Source organism: Cupressus sempervirens, chromosome 6 (genome assembly GCF_028749045.1).
Source record: "Cupressus sempervirens isolate cs-2001-9-10 chromosome 6, ASM2874904v1, whole genome shotgun sequence".
Classification (NCBI taxonomy): domain Eukaryota; kingdom Viridiplantae; phylum Streptophyta; class Pinopsida; order Cupressales; family Cupressaceae; genus Cupressus; species Cupressus sempervirens.
In genome coordinates this window covers 286,826,396-286,848,842 of record NC_143123.1, presented here as the reverse complement: position 1 = coordinate 286,848,842, position 22,447 = coordinate 286,826,396, and the positions used below count along the sequence as shown (strand labels likewise).

Here is a 22,447-nt window from a genome sequence, read left to right as displayed (position 1 = left end):
ACTCCTCCTTTGGGGATTCATATGTATAAGCATTTCTTTTACATATATTTTTTAAATGGGCTATGTATTTAGCCAAGACTATATTTAGCCTAGGGTACATTATTGGTTGTGGTTATTATGATTATTGACTATGTTATAGCAAAGTCTAACCTCTTTTATATAGTTAAGTCTATAATTGAGAAATTTGGATATTTTGCATGATCATTTATTTGACATGTGAATATAGCATAGACTATACTGTTTGTATACATATGTGGCTAACTTCATCTATGTGATTATATTTTTATGATTTTTGGATAGTGGCAATCCACGGTTTGAGTCTTCTCAGCTCAAGAATGGAGTACTTGGTGGACTTAATGTCCAGATACTAATACTCGGAGCACTTGGTGAATATTATGTATTTGATATTCGGATACCAATGCAGGTGACATCATGGATTTGATATCCGATTTAGTACTTTATGGACTTAATGTCCAGATACTAGTACGAGTGACATCATGGATAATTTAGTACTCTCAAACTAGAACCAAAATGAGTGATTTATCTAATCAAAACCATCAATATTTCAAATGCTATTTGGAAGGATGCTATGATGGAAGAATACCAATCCTTTATTGAGAATGATGTTTGGGAAATTGTTCCAAGGCCTGAAAGAAAAATCTATTGTTTCTTCTAAATGGATATTTAAATCAAGCATGCTGCTGACGGTAGCATTAAGTCAGATTTGTAGTCAGAGGATTCTCTTAGGAGGGAATAGATTATGAAGAAACCTTTGCTGCAGTTACAGATAAACCTCTGTAAGAGAAATCCTAGCTATTGCAGCATCAAAGGGATGGAAAGTACATCAAATAGATGTGAACACAACATTTTTGAATGGAGAGATTACAAAAGAGACCTATATCTTCTCCAATGGAGACTAATCTATACAAAATTAAGGAAGCAATTGCATAATCACCCTCCATAGATTGGGCCTCTCCTGTACCTGTAAATACAAGACTTGATATTTGCTATGCTGTAAATGCCTTAAGTCAGTTTATGTGAGTCAAAGGAGTTCTACCTAGTTGCAATCAAACACTTTATGAGATACTTACAAGGCACTCTTAACCTTGGGCTCTAGTATGAGAGAGTTGACTTGGACTTACATGAGTACATAGACTCAGATTGGGCTAGAAGTGTTATTGATAGAAAAAGCACTTCAAGATGTTGTTTCAGGTTAGGCTCAGCAATGATATCTTGGATTTGTAGAAAGTAGGTATCAGTAGCACGGAAGCTAAATACATTGCCTTAGCAATGGCCTCTCGGGAGGTAGTTTGGCTTAGAAAGTTACTTATGGGATTATATGGTCAACTCATGAATCCTACTATTATTCATTGTGATAATCAAAGTTCCATCAAGCTTTCTATGAATCCAGTTTTTCATGACAGGTCCAAGCATATTGAAATTCCTTACCATTATGTAAGAGATATGGTAGTTAGGAATACTGTAAAATTAGAATACATTTGCACTACAGGTCAGGCAGTAGATATTCTTACCAAACCTCTCTCTCGAGTGAAGATAGATCACTTCAGGAAAAGACTTGGTATGGCTGAATTGTAATTCATTTGTATTCTTTAAATTATTATTAAAATAATTTTTATTGTCAGGCTATTGATTATTATGGGCTCCACCATTTGTATTCATTATCTACGAGGTGACAATCTCTAAGATAATGAACACTTAGATAAAAGACATTATGAGAGATGACGATCTCTTAGATAATGTGCTAAACAGTGGAGATCTACTGTCAGATCTAGATGAGTTCAAGATCACAATGTGATGTAGACATTGTTATGCCTGAGTCACAATTTGGATAAAGGAAGAATTTTATTATTCTCCGGAGTTTATCCTATGTTCTAGTGGATCTTAATTCAGGATCATGTTGTGATATAGGAATGCCAGTACCTATGAGTCACAACTTGGATAAATGAAGAATTTAATTATTCTTCGAATTTTATCCTGTATATTGTATTCTTTGTAATACTGTTATTACTAGTATAAGTGATATGTCATATCACAGGTATAGATATGACATAGTATCATGTGTTCAATAATACCACATACTAAGAAGATTCAGATAGATATAGAGTATCATTCTATGCCTATTCATCATAATTGATGATGCCAAATATGTTATCTCTCGATATGATTATCAAGTTAAGAGGAAGTATTAAAACTATAACTTTGATTATCATGCTGATCTGATTGTACAGATCACTCAGATCTGATCTAGCATTATATATATATATATATATATATATATATATATATAGGCATTATTGGCGTCTCTTTAGGGATAGTGGTTATTAAAGATAACCTTAACTAAAGTTTGTTAATGCCTTTACAAATCATATTCTACATTAAGCGCTGATTATGGGAGTTATATTATAGGGCCGACCTAGATAAGGGCACGTCTCTTACAAGGGACATGCCCTTTGGTTACCTTATATGTATGAGATAGAAATGTGGATAATGAGAACACAAGTACAAAGAAGTTTGTTCATTAGCATTCTCTGCCTCATTCGAATTAGTAGCAGAATATACTTTATTGCAGAATTATCATATCAGCAAGAAGGACTAATATTCATCTGCAGATCAAGACCATCTCCAGCACAATATAGGTTACACATCAATTTGATTTACAAGCAGAATTTGCAGAAACTTTACACAAAGATGGTGAAATTTTTAAGGGCAAACTATTTTTATTTATAATGATATATGCACATGATATATGCACATAAAGTTTGGAGGGAGAAAATTGAAGGGAAATGTGAAAATGGAGAGAAGAAAAATTCTTAAGACAGTTGGCATTTTTTAGTATGCAGTTGTTGCTTGACTTCAGCCCCTCCTTTTTCAACAGCCTATTTTCAATTCCTAAGCACATAGTTCGCAAAATCAGACTCGGCTCGGACTCAGCAAGGCCGACTTGATTTGTGACCAGGCAACGACTCAACTTGAGACTCGGCTATGACTAGGAAACAACTCAGCTACAACGTGGCAAAATGACGGCTATGACTCGGAACAACTTAGCTACGACGTGGCAAAATGGACAAAAAAAACCCAAAATTTAGAGATTTTTTAGGACTTTGAACTTGTTTCATGCACCCATTATTTACTAAAACTTAAAGACACTATAAGATCAGCAAATGGAAGCTAATTTGTCATCACATACATAAACAATGAACATAAATGATAAATCAATCATATATGTAAAATGTAAATTGTAGCCAAGGATATAGAGGACAGGCAAGGATAAAGTCGCATTATCTTTGGTCTTTGATAGCTGGGTTTATAAGGGAAACAATTTCCTTAGAGAGAAGGTGGATACCCTGAAGAAAAGTCTTCACATTGAAGCAGAGATAAGGAAAAGGCTGGAAGGAATATGTGAAGGTATCCTGACTAAATTGAAGGATGTAGCGGGTAGAGTTAACAAAACCCTAAAAGGAAAAGATAATAGAATCCAGTCTTCCATCACGAAGATTATGAACAGTCAAGGGAAGATGGATGCGGAGAGCATTGAGCTTAAAGTTTACTTAAACAGCAAAGACAAAGACTAGCAAGATGTTCCAGAAGGCCCATGGGAAAGAATGAGGGGCAAACTCAATAGAAAGACAATGACCATGGCTCTGAAGAATCCTAAAGATGATCCAAACATAAGAGAGATTCAAGGTGCTAAAATTCTTAAGGAACTAGCTTCGGATTGGGTTGCTCTGTCTTCTTTATGTTTGGTGTGTTTTGTTTGGTTTAGGTTAGTGCTGGTTTTGGTTGTAGCTTTGCTAGATGTTGTGCAGGTTTATTTTATTTTTCCAGCATAGTTCTTTTCGACATAACTGCATTTTTTGTAAACTAATACTTTTTGGGTTTTGGGTGCCTACAAAGCCCATTTTTTACCTTAATCCATAAAATGTAAATTTTCGCCAAGTCTATTAGGAATATGGAATTAAAACCAAAAGGATTTTGGATGAAATCTGTTCAAAACTTAAAACCTTTAAGACAATCCTTGTTTTAGCTTCAGTTTGACCTCAGAAAGCCATGATAGGTTATGGAGGCTTAGAGTGCTAAAGGCATGCCAAATCTTGCATTTTTTTTCTCTGGAATTTTTTGAAAAACATCAAAATCCAAATTTTGCATCTTAATTACTATGAAGCTGAAACCTATCTCAAACAAAGTCATAATATTTATATAAATACAACTTAATGTAGCTTATGCTTAAATGTTATATCTGTATAAATCCTCCTATCCCCTGAGCCAAGTGTTGAATTGCATTGTAAACTTGCAAGCGAATGCTAAGACTCAATCGAGTTATGCGTGCTCGGATCCAACAAGTTATGTCAACTTGCTGACTTGGGCAAGTCATGCCCCAAAACTTGATGAGCCAAGCTGGCATAACTCGGTTGGTTTGACCCATCCACAAATGCGCCAAACTTACCTAACTCGCTGTGAGTTCAGGGATTTTGGTTAAGCAACAACTACTCCATGAGAATAGGAGAAGACTCCAAATTATCCTTTTGGGCTAATAAAAAATTAGCATGAAGATACTTTTATGATTCTTTTAAAGCATAAAACAAGCTTAAGCAGTCACTTGGGGACATAGGGTAAGCTTTGACGGGGGGGCTGAAAATAAGTAGTAGCTGCTTATTCAAAAAAGTAAAACATGTCTTCTTCAATATGAATCAATTGAGCAAAATTATTCCAAACAGCAGTAATAGGTGGCACAATTCATTGGCAATTGAAATCAACTAATAGTGCTAACAAATCTAAAAGAAACTCACAATTTTTTCAGCTCAATCCTTTTAACCCTCAAAACCAACTTCTCAACAAATGCAAACAAAAGATATCCAAGAATGATTTCATTTACAACAAGTTGTTGCTTTCACAACAATAAAAGAAATCTTCCTTATCACTTCAATAGTTAGCTTCCTGAAGACCCTTTTCACTTAAATGCCCTTTGCTTTATACTTAGGCACGCATTTGAATAATATAATCTATTAACTTTCTTTGGGTCCAAAAACAACCTTTTCATCAATATCATAATATCCTGACACACGAGGTCATTATTTCTTGTGCCCACGATTCAAAACTTTCCAATCTAGTTCCAATGAGCTATGACACTAAGGTGACCAATATACAATACCAGCAAAAATAGCAACCTAAGTGTATTTAATTAAATAAAAATCATAATTTGACTATCTTGCAAAAATGACTGAAGAAGCATCACAATCCAAATTTGACAAGACATCAATGATCCTAATGAAGCAGGGTGATGAATGAGCCTAACAGGGTGACGAACTAAAAATAGACACTCCCTCAAGATTCTTGGAGCCCTAACCAAAAGCTAAAAATAAAAACTGAGAACCTCATTGAACTCCTCTAACTCATTTGAGCTCATCAGAACCATCCATTGACTTACTACAAATAGTAAGTCCCACCAAATGGAGCCATAACCCTCAACAGGGTCAATTAATCACCAGTATTAGCCTACAAGGACCTAATAATAGGTTAAAACCATCCACTATCATGGTCATGCTAAAAAGGGGTCATTACAATGACCCGCTGAATGACTCATTTTGCTTGAATGCAAAGCTTAGGCTTTCTCACTGCAATTAGGGTTTGTGAATCCTATGCAGTTTAACTTGCTCTTCACACAATTTGACTTATACAAGCATGCAAAGGATTCAAGAATAGAAAATACATAATATGTGAACAATTCAAGTGTATGATCACCACTTGCACTTTACTGGCAACCCATAGTTTTCATAAAAACACAATATAATTCACTCAAAAATTAAAGATGCAAATGAAAGGAGATGTTATGGCGACCCAAATGCGCTATTTATTTTATTCCGAGAATCTGGAATTGGGTTAGCAGCAAATACTTTTACCATTACTATATGCATGCTCAAACAAAGTGTCTACAACTAACTATTCATAAGTTTGGAAGTGGATCAATGATTTCAACTTAGTACGGCAAGATCTATGACTTTAATTGTCCATATTAAATCTTAAAAATCCACTATGGCATTTGAAAACTCATGGCCAATAAAAATTTGCAATTCAGAATGGACTGCAAACATCAGTTCTACATGTTACCATTTTGTGCTTTACAACTCCTACAATGTCCCAAACCTCTGAAATTCTAGGCCATTGCTAGACCTTTGTGCTTGAGAAAATACCAATGGCCCCAAGACATGGTGCAAAACCGTATCAGCATAGAGCCTAGTAAGAGTTGACATCCTAGCAATAGCATGAAACCATTCTCTAGCTCAAGCCTTATCATCATCCTCAAGCTCAGTCAGAGCCTCAGCCTCAGCCTCTAAGTATCCTATCTGCCTTCTACAAAGGTGTCTGCCTCTGAGTATCCTCTCATCTTCTCATGCTAAACAATTAGAAGGCCTTTTAGGGTTATAAGAAAGAGAAAATGTAAAAACGATCATTAAAAAACTTGTATAATTTCATGTTTTTGAGTTGACCAATATGGCTGCCGCATGGCAGATTTTTTGGGCAATTTCTAGCGATTTTCAGTGGTTTTTGAAGAAATCGCCTAAACTGACGATTAGTGCCAAAAAATCAGTGATGCAATTAGAGTTAGCAAAAAATTGCCCTGGCTAAATCAAATCGCTGAATTGTGTAAATCGTGGCAAGTATTGGTTCTCTAGTTTTTTATCCACATTCATTGGGCCAATTTTTTTATAAAAAAAAAAAAAGATCTTTTTTAAAAGTCCCCTGAATTCGACAATTCACATGTGAACTCTAGCACTGATTCTCACCAAATTAATTATTTCCATTGCCATGATGTATAAATAGATCCCACATACCGGGCAGAAAATAAATTTGAAATGGCAATCTCATACAAACTCTTCTATTTGACACTAATGATTGTTGCTTTTTGGCTTTTGAAAGACAATGATGTAAAAATTCATTTCAGGGAAATTTGTCAATCAATTAATAGCCTATTTTTAAAAATGACATATTTAATGCATTGACTAATTATAATGAAAAATTTCAAATATAATATGATGTTTGAAATAGCAAGCAATTACCTTCACGATATATAAAAATTATTATATAATTTTCCAAACTGCTTCCTAGATCTCAAAAACTCAATCAGGCATGCTAAACATATGAATAAGGAACATGCGTCTATAAATTGAAAACACAGACTACTTTTATTGCTCAGAGAGGATTTTATAATATTATTTGTGGGAAAAGCTAATACAATAAAAAATGTAAAATAAAAAGCAGATACGCGCTGCTAAAAGTGAGTCAAGAACTCAAATGTTGGCAAAGGTCAAATCAAAATAACATCATAAGTTAACAGATCAGATAGATACAACTGACCAGCTAGATTTAAAAGTGAACTCCAAACCTATACACGGTAACCACTTCAAGATACATTTATTGACCACTAAAGTACAAAATAAAATAGCATATTCAAATTTCAAATGGTTTAGCTGAAACAAGAGTGTATAAACGGTTGATTTCAGGTTTTCCAAATATGACCAACCTCCCCAACAACAGCTTCATCTTCAACTGGATTTAATGAGCAGGTGGAATAAATTAATTTCCCTCCAACTTTAAGCAAGGCAACACCTGAAATACATTGAAAACAAAAACTCTACAGCTTTATAGACTAGATAATGCTCAGAAAACCATTTATCTGAACGAGAAATGTCAAAAGAAAATAAGCATAATAAAAATGGATGGAAGACCTAGTGAAATCCTTCAGAAGCAATTTATTTCTCTTTTGCATTTAAAAGGATGTAGCTTATTTTTTGTTTTGTTTTTTCATCAAAATTGATATAATTATAAAGCCTCATAAACTTAATGTATTACTGAATGTTCAACGTTTAAACCATAAAGTTGAAAGACAATTGCTTCAAAATTTTCTCAATATTATTGCTTAAATTTAAATAACTACATCTCAAATTTATCATAAAATAACAATTGGCATTCCTTGTTGCCTAACTTTAAGAAGACGTATATCTAAAATTGTCCCTATTCAATAACATTTATTGTTCCTTATCTTAGTAAAACCCAAATGAGGTTTCACTCAGCTCTTGCATTTCAATAAGACAAAAGTATATTTATAAAAGCTCCATCTGGCATTCCAAAAAACAAATTGTGCAAACAATCGTTCCATCTATGTCAGAGTACACATTAAAGGATCTTATATTCTCAATATGCATATCATACCAGCTTAAGCACCTTAACATAATATTCCAGTTCTTGGCTAAAAATCATGTTGAAGACTCAAATTCCAGTGCACCAAAGTCAAATAGTTGAAATTATTATAAGACATTGCACTAATATATGTATTTATTTTGGAGTCCAAAATGGAAAATTGTAATGTACTTTATAGGCAACTAAACATATATTATTAGAAGACAATATCAGCAAACATTCTGTCATTTCAGCGACACATTTCAGCAAAATACATATCTTGCCAGCTAGTGTTAAATGACAATCAACTTCTGGAGATTATAGTCTTCATATCTTCATCTAGACTCTGAAAGAAAATTTCTATTGTAACGGATGCCCTTGTTTTACTAGTTTGTTTCCTTTTTATTCCTTGTTTGTTTGGCAAAAGTGAATAGATATTGAAACCAACCAATATACTGAATGAATAACAGCAATACTTATAACAGTATACATAAATGAAACCAGACACTAAATGGCAACCACTAAATTGCGAACACCATTATGAACAATCCACACATATTCCAAGACTAATACACATTGTCATTAGTCATCAATGGGTAAATGGAATCGCATACAAAGCTCAACATTAAAATGCTATGAAATGGCATACCAATTTTGCCATCCCATTTATAGTTCAGAGCTGGTACAGCCCTTCCCAAGCATGTATGACACCCATTTATTAGTGCATACCCACACAGCCACTCTGCAATTTGTTTGTGACCAAGCTGCTGTTATTAAACATGTAAAACATATAGTGCCTCTCCCATTTGAACTCTGTAAGTCCTCCTGATGGATGCAACCTTGATGTTCTTGCTTTCTGAGTGACCTTGTTAAGACCCGCAAGTGGTCTACACCCTTGGGCTGATTTGATTTATGTTATTGTATCAGCAGGATTGGTTATGCTTTTACCTCATTTATGTGATTATGATTCATTAGATGGCTTCACTAAGGTTTGTGTCAGTGCTTACCTGGACATATATGGTATCATGATGTTGTTCCATGTTTACCCCTGAGATGTGAAAAATGGTTACATTGTAGTTCACTTGATCAACTGCAGTTAAATTGGTTCCTGCAGCAGTGCTAACTCTTATAATATTTCGACCATATCTGTATCATGATTCTGTATGGCATGACTTAGTGCATTTTACATTTGAGGTTTATGATGTTACTGCAGGATGATTATCTGAGACTGTGTTATAGTGTGCCTTTTATGCAGTTGAGCATTTGGTTGTTATTTCCATAATTAAAATACATAGAATAATTTAAGATATTTCCGTTATTTATCCAATGGTTTCCTAATTTTAACCCTAATTCCTTTAACAAAGTTAAAGTTTTGAAATGGATTATAATAAAAAATGTTCTAGTGGAACTTTTACGAAGCAAAATTCTCAAACGTAGTGGGGATTCAATAGGCAAATTTAATGGTCTAGATGAAACATTTACCTCTCCTTCGGATGCTAAAATCTTGATTGAAATGGAATTATCAAAAAGTGTGTTTAATACTTTAACAATAATTACGAATCAATCATCTACTACTTGAAGCCAGAGTTATATCTTGGCAATTTGGCAAGCAATTTGTTATGGAAACCGCCCTTGTGTGGTTCTTGTAATAAGCAAGAGGATCTTATAGAATTGAATCTATTAGGTTTTTCAAACCCTAATTCTAATGTGGTGGTTTCCTTCAATCCTAAGGTGGGGTTGTCATCACTGGAGGGCTTTATCCCAGGAGAGTTCCCCAAAAGCTCTTGATCAACCCCCGGAGCCTCTTGTTGAGGAAGGGGAAATAGTGGACATCCCTAGCTCAGGGAAGGAAGCTCAGTTGAGGCCCTCTTCTCCCTTGGAAGTTGGACAACAACCTACCTATGATCTTGTTCCAAAAGAGGCAATCACTAAGCTAGTAGTAGGGAATGCAGATGAAGCGGGTGTCACCAAGGTCTTCCCCTCTCAGTCCAAGGACTCCTCTCCTAAGGAAGCAAACACACCTCTAGAGCCACAATTCTCTTCAAGCATGGCTCCGGGTTCAAGCCTTTTGCGTGACGCCAATGCTTCCCTCCTGGGCTTGAATTCGGAGGAAAAGGACTCCTACTGTGATAAACATACTGTGGATTTAATTAATGCTTTTACCAAAGTAACAAGAATCGGAATCGGATCAAAATCGGCAAGGCCGAATCAAATCGTGAATCGGCCATGAATCGGAATCGAATCGGCCATGAATCGGAAAATTTAAAAAACCCTTGAAATTTAGTGAGTAACTTATTTCATAAACCCTTTATCGCTGATTCGATTCACCGATTCACAAAAAATCGTTTGGCTTGAATCGAATCGCCGAATCGCGTGAATCGCATGAATCGCCATGATTCTTGGAACTATGGCTTTTACTAATGAAGTTGTGAGGAAATGCATCACGTAAAAGTAGTGTTCGTCGAAAAACTCCTTGAATTGGGGGGGCGGGGGAATGTTACACAATGGATCATTTCAGTAATGATCTGATTCATATGGCCAATTAGGATAACCTGAGAGGTATAGAACAAACTGAGGAAGACTTGGCTTCTCCTAATAACAAAGAAATAATGAAAAAAGAGGTTGAAAGTCTCTAAATGAGTTAAATTCTAAGGATGCAGAAGTTGAGGGCCAAGTGAAACTAATTGACTTATTTGATGTAGAGAAGGGGAAGTTCCTTCCCAAAGAGAAATGAAAGTCAAAACATTGAATTTTAGAGGCCTTAATGCCCCTAACAAGCAGTGCTTACTAGAGTGTTGTATTAGTAATTATTAACAAGACATTCTTCTAATACAAGAAACTAAATTAAATCAAGAGGAACTTCTGACCTTCAAAAAAAATTATAGATGGAGACTTAAATGCTATTCTGTCATTCTCAGAAAAAAGGGGGGGCTATAAAAATTATCTCAAGCCTCAATTGATTTTAACAATAGAAGTGATAACTAAGGATAACTCTTTTACTTAGAATAATAGGAGGAAAGGTTTTAGCCAAATTGCTGAAGAGCTGGATAGGTTTTTTTATTTTTGGCAATGTGATGGTTCCTATCGCTTGTTTTACTTCTGAAACCCTCCCCTTTTCAGGATCAAATCACTACCTTGTCTTGTTAAACATGGAGCTTGAGGGTACTCCTACTAGAAACCCTTTTAAATTTGAGAAGATGTGGTTTAAAGATGACTACTTACTTGATAAAATTAAAGATCAGTGGAAAAATACTAAAGTTTCAGGTTCTAAAATGTTTAAGTTCAAAAACTAAAATCAATTGAGAGTAACCTCATCCAATGGAACAAAGAATTGTTTGGCAATATCTTTGACTTAAAAAGCGATGTGGAAGCCCAAACGGAAAAGATTAACTCTGAGGTGATGAAATTTGCAATGGATGAAACTCTCTATTAGCAGGAGAAAAGCCTCCAACTAAGGTTGAAGGATATCTTGGCCAAAGAAGAAATCTTTTGGCATCAAAAATCATGAGAATTATGGCTACAAGGAGAAAAAAACACAAAAAAAATCCATAATAGTACCGGACTCAAAAGATTTGTTAATAAAATAACAAAAATTAAAAATATTGATGGAGTCTGTATTGAGGACTCATCCGGGGTAGCAAAAGAAGTTGCTCATTTTTTTTAGAATAACATTAACAACCTTGAGGGATACCCCTTATCTGCTCGATCCTCATTTCTGAATAACTTCCCTAAAATTATTTCTAAGGATCTTAATAAAATCCTTCTCAATAAATTTTCTAAAGAGGAAGTTATAGCTGCTCTCTTCCAAATGAACCCTGATAAGTCTCCTGGCCCGAATGGTTTCCCTACATGCTTTTTCCAACAATGTGGGCACTTTCTGGGAGATAAAGTTTGAGACCTTGGAGGGTGCGAGGAATTCTTGCAGTCTCCTTAAGGAAGTTAACCACGCCTTTCTAGCTTTAATTCCTGAGCAAGACTAAATTGAAAGCTTAAGGACTTTAGACCTAATGCTCTCTGCAATACTTTTTACAAATTATTGTCAAAAACTCTTGCTAATCAAATTCAAAAGCTCCTCCCTCTCCTCATTAGTGAGGAAAAAATTGGATTTGTCCAAGGAAGATCTATTTATGATGGTATCATAATTGCTCAAGAAGCAATTTACTCCCTACAGAACAATGGAAGTCCCAATATGCTAATCAAACTTCTCATTAATGATACACCTGAGGGATTCTTCTCCCCTTCTAGGGGACTTAGAAAGGGAGATCATATCTCCCCCTTCCTTTTCATTCTTATATCAGAAGCTTTTGGTAGAACTATTGGCAATAGTCATTCTAATAAACTACTCCAAGGTATTCAGTCCTCAAACAATGAGGATCCGCCCACTAATCAGCAGTTTATTCAAAATACGATGTTTTCTGGTCAACCTAGTGTTAAAGAGGCCCAAATGATGTAACAGTCTCCTATGCAATTACATGCAAGCTTTTGGGCAAGAAGTTAATTTATCCAAATCTGAAATCTTCTTCTTTAACTCCCCAATCACTACCCAAATGGACATTTGTATTTGAACATTAAAATTTGGATCTTTCCCTTGAAAATACTTGGGTATTCATTTAGACCTAGGCAAGATAAACTTTGTGGCTTGGGGTAGCCTTTTGGAAAAAATTAAATTAAGAATTCATTCTTGGAAGAGCAAGTGGCTATCCTTTGTAGGTAGGATCACTTTACTTAAATTTGTTTTATCTAGTATACCCATTAATCAACTTTCTACTATTGGCCTCCTAGCTCAAAAAAGGGATGCCCTAAATAAAACTTTGAGAGATTTTTTCTAGCAAGGCTCTAAAAACAAAACTAAAATCTTCTTTTCAACTCCCCTATCACTACCCAAATGGACATCTGTAAAATCTTGAACATTAAAATTGGAACTTTTCCTTGTAAATACTTGAGCATTCATTTAGACCTAGGCAAGAGAAACTTTGTGGCTTGGGATAGCCTTTTGGAAAAATTAAATTAAGAATTCACTCTTGTCAAGTAGCTATCCTTTGCAGGTAGAATCACTTTAAAATTTGTTTTAGCAAGTATACCCATTTATCAACTTTTTGATATCGGCTTCCTAGCTTAAAAGAGGGGTGCCCTAAATAAAATTTTGAGTATTTTTTCTCGCAAGGCTTTGAAAACAAAACTAAAATCTCCCTAATGGCATGGGATAAAATTTGTTGGCTTAAAGATGAAGGGGGCTTCGGGTTAAGGTACCTAAAAGATCAAGCTCTGGCTCTAGGAGCAAAATTAATTTGGAGAATGTTCAAAAACCCTCACCTAAAATGGGCTAGGATCCTTTACTACATATATTTAAAGACCAAGGATGTCGTAGGTCTGTTACGGACAAGAAACCCTCCTAGGCTTCTAAACTGTGGAATCTTATGTTTGATTGTTGATTCATCATTCAAAACAAAATTACATGGAAAATTGGAAAGAGTAACAGGGCTAGATTCTGGTTGGATTCTTGGGGGGGGTCATCAGGCTATTATAAAAATGGCTTTCATACCTCAAGAAGGGTACTAGAGGAGAGCCTAGGGTTATATGTCAAAGATTATGGGGAAATTTATAAGGATAGTCCAAAGGGGTGGAGTTGGAAATCCTTTAATGATTTCAACATCCCCTCTAGTGAACTATCCATTCTATATAACATCCCAAGAGAAAGAAAATTACCTTCTCACAGCAAGAGGATGTCTTAGTTTGGGATGGCTTAAAGAATGAGGACTATAACCCAAAGGATGGTTATAACTACCTTATTAGCTTAAAGAGCCACCCTAAGATTGCTATCACTTAGACACTATGCTAGGATGTTCTCTGTATTCCTAGGGCCGGAGCCTTTTCTTAGCTAGCTTTGCAAAACAAAATCTTAATGATGGATAAGTTCAAAAGGATGGACTATGAAGGGCCTAGTTGATGCCTGTAGAATGGAAATACTACCTAAGTTCACAGAATAATAATGATAATTACAAAGCAATAACATAGAATGTAACTTATTACCACAATACCAAGTTGGCGAGGAAATGATTTCCTTAATTCATACCAAAACATAATAAGTAAAATGTTCATATTCCAGAGTCTTATATATTGGTCACTTGGTTTGGAGAACCAACAGACACAACCCCTCGCCTCTTAACTACCCATCCAACAAACTAAACTAATGCTAACTACTACAATACTTTATTGTATTCCATACCACATCTATCCCCCCAAAAAAGAACTCGTCTTCCAAATGACTAAAAACAAAAGAACTCATCAAGAATGTGGTTGGGAAGACATCCCTGTACTCAAAGCTCCCTGGAGTCGCTGAAGATCGCGTTCAGTTGCCTTCTGTTTGGCCCGAACTCCCTGTAGTACACACAAAGCATCCCTCTTCTTTGACTCTATTGTAGTGATCCTGTTCTCCAAGGCAGCCTTTTCCATTCTCCAAGTCTCTTCCATGGCAGCTTTCTCGGCCTTCCACTTATTTTGAAGAGTAGCCCTTTCCATCTCCAACTCCTTATCCAAGCTTTTGCCCCGTTGGAGTTCCAAGTAGGTCTTGCAAAAAGAAACTTCCATGTTTGCAAGGGTCTACATGAGAGGTTGTTGTTCCAGGTCGGAAGGAATATTGTACCTCCTTGTCCACTCTGCAACCAATTCCTCTTGCTTATACCCACTCTATTGTAACAGCTTCCAATCTATATGGCAGTTGTTATGCATAAATATTGCCAATGATTCAACTGCTTACACCACTACTTCAATATTCTGAGATCTAGCCCATTTTATGACTTCCCTGGTGGAATGTTCCATAGCCTACAACTCGGTGAGAATTAGTTCTGCCTTCGCTGTAAATGAGAATGCATCTGATGGTTCCACCCTCTCGCTCTATATCTCTATTGGATCCTCATTTTCTACTACCACGGAGGGCACTAAAGATACCATCCCTTATTCCTCAAGCAATTTGTCAGCCTCCTCAAGGACTGTATTTTCCATAGGTATATCCACCCTAGCATTAATCCCCTCCTCCTGTTGGTAGCAAGTATACATTGCCTCTAGTGATTGCACTACCAAAGCAACCAAGTGAACTACTTCAGGGTCTAACGATGTTTGCAACCTCGCCTTATGTGTGCACTTTGTCTCGCATCTCAAGTTTATCACCTTAGTGCAAGTGTGTTGATCTGGGGGAATCAGTTTTGTTACCCTCGGTAATGACAATCTGGTGGTCCCCCATTACAGAATTTATTGTTGGCACATACGACTATCCCCTTCTAGTGGCCCACCCTCCTTGTTCTGGATGTCCTGATGCTTTACTGCCATCGTACCAGAACCATGAGTTACCTCCCCTCCTAGAACCGAAGCAACTCCTATATCATGAGTCATACTCTGATCTCCAATCGTGGCTCTTGCGCTACTCTCAGTATGGTAAATCTTAACAATTTTTGATAGTCCTATTGGTAGTGGCCCACCCCTGAGTGGTAGGAAGGTAACTACTCTCAAGTTCCCTTTAAGTGACTTAGGCAAATTTCAGCTTCTTGGGAGTCTGAAGAAGTTGAATCTGTGTCACTCACATCCCCTTTTGAACTCTCTCCCTCATCCTCTTCCTGACTGCCAACCAATGCCTTTTGTTGTTGCTCCTCAACTGCAACTGCCTGTTTTGGTTTCTTTTTCCGAGGTTCTCCGCTATGGGACCCTACTCCCATGGTGTCCATGCGAAGCCAATATGTCATGGCTGGATTGTAGGGTTCCACCCTACTAGCTGGAATTAACGCCCCTCTATGCCCACTATCCACCTGGGTCCATGGTGCTTCCAAGAATAGGGCCACTGCATGGTGGAGCATGTAGAATGCTTTGTGCTTTAACTCCATGAATTCCTGGAGTCTGTCTGAAAGAAATTGTACCCAATTGTACACTTGCCCCTTATACAATCTGTCAACCACGGGCAACATCCAGAGAGAAATATCCGAGGTGCAGCTTCCTGATGTGAACTTACATTTCACTAAGTCCACAATGCATCACCATTCATTATTGGCGATGAAGATTTTCTTGAGACCCCTACTATTCTTCAAAATTCCTTCATGTTCCTATTTTGTGAGATCCTTCCTGCATATTAGTCACAACCATTTCTTCTTTTCTTCTACTGTCATTACGGATTTTACCAATTCTTGTCCTTTGCTGAGAATTCCAAAAACCTTGTTTATGTCCTTGGGTGAGTAGGAGATTGTTAGCTTTTGATGTAGATATTGGATCACTGACCAATTCACCTTCTTATCATAACCTGCCATCATGGTACGCATTATTGGTTCGAACTACTTTAATCAAACATAAGAATGGAAATAATTTTGTCTACGTCCGCATTCTACAAGGCATCCTTAAGCGGATGATTGTCTTCTGCGTGCTCCCACCAGGTGCGGCATTCGCTTCCCATGACACTTCCAAAGCTGACATTTTCCGTTGTAATCCTTTCTACATCCTTCTTAGTTACCATCTTCCTCACCCACAAGACCCTTTATTTTCTTTGGAATCGATGATGTTTCCTTTGCTAGGGTTCCCCAGACTTAACTTTACCGTTTTTTGGAAATTGTCGACCGTGCTTGTACCCCTTACACAATCATTCCTTCTAGCTATGTGTCTATAAATCTTGTATGTGTTTTGATTGCCCTTTATGTTTCCAATTGCTTCCCACGCCTCTGCATCTCGTACGGATAGTTGTACAGTTGCTCGTACAATAGCACTTCATATGGCAGTCCTCCATACAGTAGATGTATGTTCAATAGCTATCCATACAATAGCTGCTTGTATGGTAGTTGCTCTTACGAATCCCAAATTGAGCACCCGTACACTGCCCACCTTCCGTACAATGCCTCCTGCTTCCTTTTGTTGTACGGTGTATTATGCTTCCTCATGTATGCATGTCATACAACTATGCTTCTATTGTGTGCCTCTTGCTTCCTCATGTCATACAGTGTCTCCTACTTCCTCCCATGCGTCTGTCGTACAACTATGCTTCTCCTGCATGCCTCCTCTGATCTTTGTTCGGCATTCTCTTGTTTGTACACTTGCTCTCCTCGAAGTTGGAAGTCTAGGGATTTTGGAATTGGACTTTAATAATGGTTTGCTAATGTGCCCGTCTATTGATTCCCCTTTATCACCTTGTATTTCTAGGGACCGAATAGTCAAAGGCTTCGTCCTCACTTTATAAGGTTCTAATATTGACTCATTCACTAGGTCTTTTAGGGGTACATTATCCAAGGTGGATAATCTTAGTGCCCCATTATATTTGACTTCCAAGACCTTATATGGTCCCAACCATTTTACTTTAAACTTTCCTGGTTTGACCTCATTTTTTCCATTGTATTTAAGTATCAAATGTCCATGTTGGAAACTCAACCCTTTTAAATGCCTATCATGCCAAAATTTTCGCCTTCTTTGTGCCACCTACATCACCCATTGAGTGAATATTCTTCTTTCATCAAGTTTTATTAAGGCATTGAGTCTTTCTTCTAAACTTTCTTAATCCCCTAGCCTTTGTTGTATCACTATTCTTAAGCTTGGTAATGTGTATTCTACTGGTAACACAACTTCTTGCCCATACATTAGTGGGAAGGGAGTTTTCCCAATGTTGGCCTTATACGTAGTTTTATATGCCCACACCATCGTCAGAAGTAGCTCTTCCCAATCTTGTCCTTCCACTCCACAGGTCTTGTAAAGCATCGTCACCAATATTTTATTTGTGGATTCTACTGACCATTTGCTCTTGGGTAATAGGGGCTAGAAAAGGAATGAAAGATTTTGTACTCACATGTCATTACCCTAATGGTGTGATTGACAAAATGCACCCCTCTATCACTCAACTGGAGTTGAATCCCAAATCTGGTTACTATTTGTTCATACAAAAATCTAGTGGTACTAAGAGTTGTGTTATCAGGTAGAGCCCGTACTTCTGCCCATTTTGTAAGATTCTCTGTTGCCACCACTATGTACCTACACCAACGGATATTGCTTACGAGTAAGGGTCCCATGAAGTCCAGCCCCCAACGTTCAAATAATTCTTGCAGTTGAGATGGAAACGGTGGCATGAAATCTCTTTTTAAGGGTTTGCCAACTCTCTAACAGGTGTCGCAACTCAACACTCATACCCTAGAATCTGCATACAACGTGGGCAACAAAATCCCGCCAATAACACCTTTCTTGCTGTTGTATCAGGTCCCATGTGACCTCCTACCAATCCTTCATGGGATTCTTTTGCTACTCTTGGAATTTCTTCCTCCATGATACATCTCCTTAATACCCCACCTAGCCTCAATTTGGACAATAATCCTTCGATCACCTAGAATGTTGTGCTTTTGAGCACAATCTTTCTCCTCGTTACTGTCGACATCTCTTTGGGAAAGGTAATTATTGACAAATACTATCCAATCTTTTCGGTACCCCTGGGGTAGCACAGCGATTTGAAATAGGTGTGCATCTCAGAAATCTTCATTCACTCCACTACCAAAGGCTTCTCCTAACTTGAAGCTTGATAATTGATCGGCAATTATATGAGTTTTTCCTGGTCGGACTATGATCTTAAAGGTAAATTCTTGCAATAAAATTAACCATCTACTTACTCTTCCTTGAATCACCGTCTTGTTTACCGGGTACATTAATGCTTGATGGTCAACAAAAAATGTGAAAGGCATAGCTAGTAAGTAATGTCTAAATTTTTGTACGGCATAAACCATACCTAAAGTTTCCATTTCAGTGGTATTGTAGTTGTGCTCTACTTTTGATAGTAAGCTACTTGCAAAATATATAGAGTGATCTAGTCCTTCCTTCCCAGTCAATACCAGAGTGGCACCTATTGCATAGTTGGATGCGTCCACATGGGCATGTAATTCTTTAATCCAGTCAAGGCATATGAGGATCGGGGCCCCTACTAGTCTCTTCTTTAATTCTTGGAAAGCCCCCTCCTATTCTTCCGCCCAACAAAATCGTTCTCCTTTTCTCGATAACTTTTCCAAAGGTAAGGATAATTCCGCAAATCCTTTTATAAACCTTCTATAGTACCCTACATGCCCAAAGAAGGATTTGACACCTGTTACATCTGATGGAGCCTCCACATCTAAAATGACCCTGATCTTGTCAAGATCTGTCTTCAATCCCTCCTTGCATACGATATGACCAAGAAGTCTGCCTTGTGGAACCATAAATCTGCATTTCTTCAAATTCAAGGCCAACCTTGCTCTTCGACATTTATCCATGCATTTGCCAATAATTTTGAGGTGGTGCTCCATCCCACTGTAGACAGACCATTCATCCAACAAAGCTTTGTAATTTCCTGCTGACATACTGTCAAAGATGTGTAGTATGATTCTTTGGAACATGGTTGGTGCATTGCACAACACAAATGGCATCCCGATATAGGCATATACATCATCTTCAACCATGAATGTAGTCTTTAGCTTATCCTCCTCCGCAATACTAATCTGTATATACCCTGAAAATCAGTCCATGAAAGAGTATATTTCATGGTTGACCACTTCTTCCAAGATGCTATCCGTAAAGGGGATAGGGAATGGATCTTTTATAGTTACCACATTCAGACATCTGAAGTCAACGCATTTCCAAATTTGGTTGTCATCCCTCTTCAATGATATGACTATACGAGATACTCATTCACTCATTTGTACTTTGAATATTATCCATGCTTCTAGCATTTTTGTGATTTCTTGTTGGACCTTGGTTGTGTAGTTCTTATTCATTCTGTAAGGTCAATTTTGTACTGGTCTTGCTCCAGGTACCAGTCGTATCCAATGGACACAAGCACTTCTTTCAAGTCCATGTACATCCAAGCAAAGGCACCCTTGTACTCCAAAAATATTCTAAAAGTCGTCGCCTTCAACACTAGGTCCTAGTCATCCCCTATCAAAATCTCCTTGGGTTGCCCCTTTTCCCTAAGGTTTATAATCTGCAGTTTGACCGCCTTGTATCCCAACTCCTCAACTATGTGTATTGGTGCCCTATTAAGGGTTGTTGTACCCTCTCTGTATTCCTTATAACACTCTAGATACTTTTTATTAGACTCTAATTTTGGATTTGCAACATATTACATTCTGGCTGGAAAACTTCATAATCTCACATCTACCGATGAAATAATCCATTCAGGGAGCTTGTTTCATCTTTTGAGCATTCCCCAAGTCTTAGCAGCCCTTCCTCATCTAATTCCACTCCTTCATGGTCTTCTCCCTCTGCTTCTGAATCTATTGTCATGTCCTGACTTAAAAACTGGGTCCTCAAGTCTATGGTGTACTTCCCGCCCCCTGACTCAATGGACAGAGTGTTTCATTTCCACTTATGGGTAGCTTTGGCCATAACCAGCCATCCTCTTCCCAATAAAGCGTCATATCGCTTTTCTCTAGAGTAATAACCACAAAATCAAGGAAGACTTGTTATGTACCAATTAGTACCTTTTGTCCCATCAAGGTTCCTATTGGCTTGATTCTATGTTGGTCTGCTCCCACCAGTTGAAATGTAGGTGGCCAGAGTGTGGGTTTCCCTATTGCCTTCCATGTTTCTTCAGATAAAACATTTACACTAGAGCCTCCATCAACAATAGTATTCGACAGTTTATACCCCAGTATTTCCATTTCCACTACTGTTGGTGTCCTCCCCATTCTTGTAGTGAATAAGGTGTTGTTTTCTTTCTCGACCTGTGCTTCTTCTTTCTTCTCTTCTTTGAAGGGTATCCCTCTCATGCTTGCCCCTTGTGTTAATGCTACTTATAGCTCAAGTAATGTTTCCAGTAAATCAGCATTTTTTACCAAGATGGTGGTCTCTAGTACTTGTCTCATGATATTCAGTACACCCCCATCCATATGAAGTTTATCCAGCCTTCCCTTCCCTTCTACAAGCATGTTATCTTGAATGTTCTTCCTGGCTTCATGAAATTGTTCCTTCTCCATAGTAGCATCCGAGTAGACAAGTTTCCTGGCTTGCATCCTTGCGATAGCAAGGATTTCACTTTCTGGTTCTTCCATATCTAACATGTTCACCCCTTTTTGCCTAGGGCAATTCGCATCCTCATGATTGCCTGGTCCACACCATTTACACAGTGTTCCTCCATTTTGTCCTCCATTTTGACAATCTCGTGCAAAATGCCCCATTTGTTGCACCGCCTACATTAGATCATGAGTATTCCCTTAGAATTGTGTTGGATTGCTCGCTGGGTTGTGGTGTTGTTGTTGTTATTACTCACTCTTCTATTATTTCTATATCCTTCCGATGAGGCTTCTATATTTGTCTTCCTTGGAGGGGTGGAGGGTGGTGTACATTGCTCTCCCTGGGTGAAGAATACTTGTGTGTTCTGTGTTTTTAGATTGTAGAGAGAATCTTTGTTTGCGTGTCCCAACACATGACAAATCTCACATAATGTTTTCCACGGGTATGTCCCTTTTGTAAGGCCCTCCTTTTCACAATTTGTGCACCATAGCTCCCTCGCTTCCTTTTACTCTTCCTTACTTCCCATTACCTCCTTCATTAATCACCTCATTTCCTTTCTCAAGGCTTGGATGGATTTGGATTCATCCCCACTTTCTTCTAAACTTCCACTCCCACTTCGATGCCTTCTTGCCTTCGAGGTTTTGTTGTCACTTTCTATGTCCATTGCACACGTACACACATCCACAAAGGTTGATGGTGGAACTATTTTCATCTTTTCCTTAGGGACCGCGTCAGTCCTTCAATGGACCGCCTTTTCTTCAGTCCATCTATGGGCTTGTTGTCAAGTTTTCCTATCAATTCCTTCATCCTCCTCCTATAGGCTTTAACCGATTCATTCTTTCTTTGCCTTGTATTATAAATCTTTGTCACTCTTTCATCATTGACCCCAAGGAGTCTGAATTCTTCTTCAAAGGTTGTACGAAGATTATTCCATGTGTTTTTCTTGCCTACCTCCAAATTTGCATAATAGTCGATGGCTATACCTCAGTGTGGTGGGAAATGCATTTAGCCACTCATTTGCATCATTCTCTCTATTTGCTTGCCATATGGTTATGCATGTTTTATAGTGACGAGTGGGGTCCTCCAAATCGTCCCAAGTGAATCTAGGCAATTTTTATTTGTCCATTGCCATTATGTTGCCCTTTTTCCCTCCTGGCGAAACACCCCCTCCGAACGGGATGCTTCCTCCTGATAAGACAGTCCCTTTTAATGGAATGCTCCCTCCTAATGGGACGCTCCTTCCTGACGAAACACTCCTCCTAAT

At 37.6% G+C, this 22,447-nt stretch overlaps 1 protein-coding gene across 1 annotated transcript in view; it reads right to left on the bottom strand.

Moving 5' to 3' along the window:
- LOC149552335 (S-adenosyl-L-methionine-dependent methyltransferases superfamily protein) overlaps positions 1-22,447 on the bottom strand; it is a 177,915-nt gene that overhangs the window by 63,075 nt on the left and 92,393 nt on the right. Inside the window, exon 10 of the mRNA XM_089787871.1 lies at positions 7,541-7,626. Coding sequence (XP_089643997.1) covers positions 7,541-7,626 — 86 coding nt within the window. The remainder of the gene's footprint in view (positions 1-7,540; positions 7,627-22,447) is intronic.